At 37.0% G+C, this 6,150-nt stretch overlaps 1 protein-coding gene across 1 annotated transcript; it reads left to right on the plus strand.

Moving 5' to 3' along the window:
• Positions 1-403: 403 nt before the first annotated feature.
• Positions 404-3,818, plus strand: LOC145031585 (G-type lectin S-receptor-like serine/threonine-protein kinase At1g67520). The gene is made up of 7 exons (XM_078980179.1): positions 404-1,755; positions 1,879-1,965; positions 2,208-2,392; positions 2,458-2,668; positions 2,736-2,973; positions 3,060-3,210; positions 3,324-3,818. Exons 1-7 carry the CDS (start codon positions 519-521, stop codon positions 3,627-3,629), a joined length of 2,415 nt encoding a protein of 804 aa, XP_078836305.1. The 5' UTR covers positions 404-518; the 3' UTR covers positions 3,630-3,818.
• Positions 3,819-6,150: the final 2,332 nt, after the last annotated feature.

Raw genomic sequence — 6,150 nt, forward strand, 5'->3', positions numbered from 1 at the left:
ATCTTTAAAATTTTGATTTTTTAAGTTTCTATCGGTTTTTTTACAAACCAATTTTGCCCAATTCAGTTTCATTATGGTCTGATCCGGTTTGAATCGGTTCAAATATATAGAGCGGCCGGAGTTTCTGTTTTAGACTACTCGGTACGGGGCTACGTGGAGACACCTCAATGAATGGTAAGTGGCACCCCACTAAAAGGCCCTATACTATATCTGTTACTGTCATTGACCCGTTGACCACCGAATGGTCTTAACAATTACAAAGTATCACCAATTAAAAATCATGATATGCTTCAATTCCTGTCCATATAGGGAGCTTCCTGTGAAACAAGGCTCACTAAAGAGGTGTCTATTTCTGTTGACTAAGTAACAGAAAACGAAAGGAGCAGGATCTAGTCAAGAAAGATTGCCCTCAACAATTTAAAAAAAAAAAAAAAAAAAAAACCATTTCTTACCCCAGAGCTTTTTTGTAGAGTGTTCTACAAGATCATATCTTGTCATCCCGTTTTTACCTTGGAACAATGGCTGACAGAGGTATACTGCTGATGCTCATCCTCGCTTTATCTTGCTATTCTTTCAGCAGTCCTAGCTACTCAGAAACCGATACCTTACAACAAGGTCAAATTCTCAAGGATTGGGATGAACTGATCTCACCAAACACGTTCTTCTTTTTGAAGTTCTTTAGCTTTGGCACCAGCATAAGCCCTTATTTAGGGATATTCTACGATCCCTCCTTAAGAAGAGAAATTCGAAATGTTTATTCGAATGTGTATGACACAGATAAGCCAGTTTGGGTAGCAAACAGAAACAATCCAATCACAGATATATACGGTAAGCTCATGATAGACGTACATGGAAAACTTAGCATCTTATCCGGCGGAGGCACCGTGGTTGATCTTTTCAGTCCTACTACTCCAGGAAGACGCAACGCAAGTGCTACACTGTTGGATAATGGAAATTTCATACTGCAAGAACTGTATCCAGATGGGTCTGTTAAACGAATTTTATGGCAAAGTTTTGATTACCCAACAGATACCCTTCTTCCTGGGATGAAACTAGGGATTGATCACAAGACTGGGCATAGATGGTCGCTCACTTCATGGCGAAGAAAAAACCTACCAGCCGATGGTTCTTTTACATTAACCGGAGACTCCAATGGCACCGGTCAAATGGTCATCGTCAGGCGAGGGAACATCCACTGGAGGAGTGGATCTTGGAAGAACGGCGGATTCATAAACACCGGTTTACAATATACCGGTCCGGATGTACGCACTTACTATGTATCTAACGAGACAGAGCTATCCTTCGCATATTTAGCAAAAACGTATCATTCAGCGCCAGCTCTGACGATGCTTTTAGACGGTCGACTTAAGGGTTCGACTCTTAACTTAGATGTCAAATGCCGCTCAATCAGTGACATTGGTTGTGCTGAATATGAGTTTGAGGAGTTAAGTTGCAGGAAAGAGTATTTCGTTGACAAGAGATATGGAAGCATATATGGGGATCATAAGTATGAATATGATGAAAGCCATAACTTGAGTTTATATGATTGCCAAAGAATATGCTGGAACAAATGTTCTTGCATGGCCTTTACTTACGCAACCACAGACAGGGCAGGGTGCACGACTTATGGTCCAAAGATATACAACCCACAAGAAACTGAAACTTACCGATACCCATCCCGTCAAAGGATATACAATCTACCAGAAGCTGAAAACCAATATTATATCATTGTGTATAATTATCATGGACGTGTTAGTAAGTACATGATACTCTTATCGCTTTCACGTATATTGAAAACTCAACTCATACATCCTTCACAATGAATAATGCATAAAAGTGTGTGCCTGTATAAAAAGATTGAGTTTTCTTCATATGCAGAAAAGGAGTTGATTTTAATCATCGGGATTGGATCTTTAGCTTCACTCGTATCATGTTATTTCTTATACAAGAAGCTTCGTATTAAAGGTATGGACTTCATCTTTCGATCTACTCTCCTTAATTAATTATACAAATACAATAGTCCCTTAATTATCTTCTGCTTTCAACAACTTGTCAGTACAATCCAATTATTATTTAAGCTTACCATCATTAGAGAAACTAGATATATCTATATATAGATATTGCTCTACATATAATGCATGCCCAAATTACACATCTGTAATATATTCTACCTATCTAACCAATGTTCTTTAAAATTAACAAATTAGTGGAAGCCAAGAAAGTCCAAAAGCTGCTGACGAGTCAACTGAGGCGCTTCTACAATTATATACGAACAGATAAGAAGATGAACACTGAGCTGCACCACTTCACCTTTCAAAGCATCTCTTCAGCCACAAACAATTTCTCAAGTACTAACAAGCTAGGAGAGGGTGGTTTTGGAGCAGTTTATAAGGTAATTAAACTGTTAAGAGATGATAAAATTCCAGATAAAAGCTCATGTGTGATGGAATTTCACAGGGAAAATTAGTTGATGGGCAAGAGGTTGCAGTAAAACGACTTTCAAGAAACTCTGAACAAGGAGTCAAGGAGTTCAAGAATGAAACCGAACTCATTGCCAAACTTCAACACACTAACCTTGTCAGGCTTATAGGATGTTGCATTGAGAAGAAAGAGAAAATCCTTGTATATGAATACATGCCTAATCATAGCTTGGACTTCTTTCTATTTGGTAAGACCTAAAACATTTGCTTGGCCTTCGTTATTTCTTTGGTTTCCGTTACTCATTTTGTTAACAGGTTCTAGGAAGAAAGGACCACTGGATTGGAATAACCGCTTTGTAATTATTGATGGCATTGCTCAAGGACTCCTATATCTCCATAGGTTTTCAAGGCTAAGGGTAATCCATAGAGATTTGAAAGCTAGTAACATCTTGCTAGATGACTACCTTAAGCCAAAAATATCAGATTTTGGTATGGCTAAGTTATTTGGGATTAATGAATCTGAAGCAAATACAAGCCGAGTTGTTGGAACACGGTGAGTTCATAACTTATCTTCTGTCAATAGTCAATAAAAGTTCCTAACACAAACTCACAAATAATAACTCTTGATTTAATATGCAGTGGTTATATGCCACCAGAATATATGTTAGAAGGCTCAGTTTCAACAAAGACAGATGTCTTTGGTTTTGGTGTTTTGTTGCTTGAAATTGTAAGCAGCAAGATGAATCATGGGAGCTATGATACTGAACACCCACTCAACCTTCTTGGACATGTAAGTTAATCCTATCCATCCAGGACTGATTTTTGTCATGTGGGACACGTTTACTTTTTGTTTGAAAGGAAAAGCATTAACTCGATATTGCATAAATGTTTAAACTAATTCAGGCATGGGAACTGTGGAATGAAGGCAGAGGTTTGGAGTTGATGGATCCTTTACTGGAAGATTCATGCGCTCCCAAGGAAGTAATGACATGCATCCATGTAGGTCTCTTGTGTGTTCAAGATCATGCAATGGACAGACCAACCATGTCTGAAGTTATTTCCATGCTCACAAATGAAAATATGCATCTACCTGAGCCAAAACGACCAGCGTTCTTCATTGAGAGACACGCGGTGGATTCGGCAATAGATGATAATTTGAGAAATGGCTCTATAAATGGGCAATCAGTTTCAATTTTAGTGGCGAGATAGAAAGCAGAAGAAACATGTGTAATACCATTATTTATTATGTCTTTTGTATTACTATATAATAGTCATATTCTGTGTTGTGTTGTAGGGCCAACAAGGGCAGAGCCGGGGTTTAAGAACATGCCGGTCTTACATTGTAATAACATACTAAAAAATAAGAGAAATTAAATATCCTCCTATCTTTTGAACCTATCAATCCTACTACCAATTTAAATGATAACATATCAAAAAATTATTGGTTACTAGGAATATTTAAGATTGAAGATTGTACGTTCTCCACGATCAGTTATCAAAGAATCAAATCTAAATGTCCTAAATTTGACATATCATTTTTCAGGTTGAACACAAATTGGGTTGTCGATATTATCATTCCTTTTTGGTTGAGAACATTAATTATAAACATCTTCTCTAATATCACCAGTAACATGATACAATTGAGGTTCATAAACATCTTTTCATTTAAAAAAGAAGCGATATTTATGATATACCCTATGATTATAAAACCCAAATTACCAATCATAATAAAATTACTAATGGTAAATTACAAAAAATAAATATGTTATAAGAATTAGAGTTTACATATTATTGATTGGAGAATGAAATCATGGTGTAGTTTAAATGGCAACACCTTCTTAATGATGATCAAGTAGCCGCAGTTAAATAAAAGATACATTGACTTTTACGAATTAAAATAGATGGAGGGGGCTTTGGATTTTAGTTTATTAGTAAATGGTTAAAAGAGTTGGAGGGGGCTCAGCATCTCGCGTTGCCCCGCTACTAGCTCCGCCATTGGGACAACAATATTTTGTATCTTATGTTGAATATGCTCCGACAAATCTATGCATGCATGAGATATTTTTGAAGGAAAAATAAAATAGAGGAAAATTTACGTTTTGAAATTGTAATGAACGTGGCTATGAAAGTCGAGGAAGAACGGTGAAAGCTCTTGCTCCTTTTTTTGCATCTCCTCTTTGGGGAAGTACTCATCCATCATCAACTACTTCACTTCATCCTATGAGATGGCATTAGCTATGCTAATTCCCATGGTTTTGACGTGGTTGTTCCACCATGACAATGGTATATCCTCGATAGTTGATTTGTTAATTTATTATGTGATTAATAAATTAATATGATATCAATTGTTAAATAATTGATTTGTTAATTTATATCATTAATAAATTAATATGAAATCAATTAGAATTGATTAATTATTAATCAGAATTAATCTGGAGTTAATTAAAGGCATAAGGGTTAAATTTTTATTGTTTAGTAGTTGAACAAAAAAGACAACTCTAGAACCATCATGGTTTTAGGATTCCTTATAGGGTTTCCAGAAGCCTCCTCGATGCCGATAAGGAAATGATTTGAATTGTGATTAAATCCATGATTTAATTAATTAAAATTCTGCCTTGGCCTTCAAGTTACCTAAACTATAAATAGGACCCATTGGGCTAGGATTTTTGTGGTTACTCTTTCCTAGAGGCATATAAACAAAAATTATACCTCTCCTCCTCTCTCCTCACTTGTCTTCTAGTTATAGATTTTGAATGTGAGCCATTAAAGACATCATCCTTTTGGTGCTAGCTTTCTAAGCTCCTCAAAGGCAAGATTGAAGTGATTTGTTTGCTATAACAAATCAAAGGTATGTAACCTTAATTCTTGTATTGTATTTTAATTATATTAGGATTCATCTAGATTTTTTTGTTCATAATATATTGCATTCAAAGTGTATGGCATATTAATTATTCTAGTCCATTTGCTTGATCTTGGATGGCCCATTAATAACCTAATTATCAAGGTCCAATAGAAAGGTCCAACAATAAACCCGAGTGAAATTAGGGTTTCACATAATACAACGATTAGGGTTAAGTGTTTCTCACTTAACCCATTAAGGACTTAATCCATTAAGTCCATTACTCTTCTAAATAACTCATATGGTGTGATTGGGCTTAATACACACTTCTATTCCAACGGCCCAAATGTGGGTCCCGATAAGTCCAAGCCCATAAATCCAATATTAGGGTTTTCTAAACCCTAATTAGGGTTTCCACTCCCATCTTAGCCCAATAGGCCCAAAACCAAGTCCTTAAGCCCATTAGGGTTTTCCTTAGATCAATTAGGGTTTTTACACCCATTAGTCACATGTTTGGGCTTTTAGGTCCATTAGGGTTTCATTGGGCCCATTAGGGTTTAATAGGCTCATTAGGGTTTTAGTCCTTTGTCCAAACATCCAACAAGCAATCCCAACACAACTAAGCATATGACCACCCGACACGGCGACCGGTGGCAGTAGGAGGCGGCAGCCACCACCCCACGGTGGTGGTTTGAGATTTCTATTATTATTTTGGCACCATTACAATGTACAACTCGATAATACACACACTAATAACACACACCCACACACATAGCCACCCTTGTGGTGGCCGGTGGTGGTAAGTTGTGGCAGGCACCACCTCACGGTAGTGGTGGTGACCGTACTCGACTTTCCGGCTTGACAAACACCCACAATGCACACTATTTGTCC

The sequence above is a fragment of the Lactuca saligna genome, chromosome 2 (assembly GCF_052625555.1).
Source record: "Lactuca saligna cultivar CGN05327 chromosome 2, ASM5262555v1, whole genome shotgun sequence".
NCBI classification, from domain to species: Eukaryota; Viridiplantae; Streptophyta; class Magnoliopsida; order Asterales; family Asteraceae; genus Lactuca; species Lactuca saligna.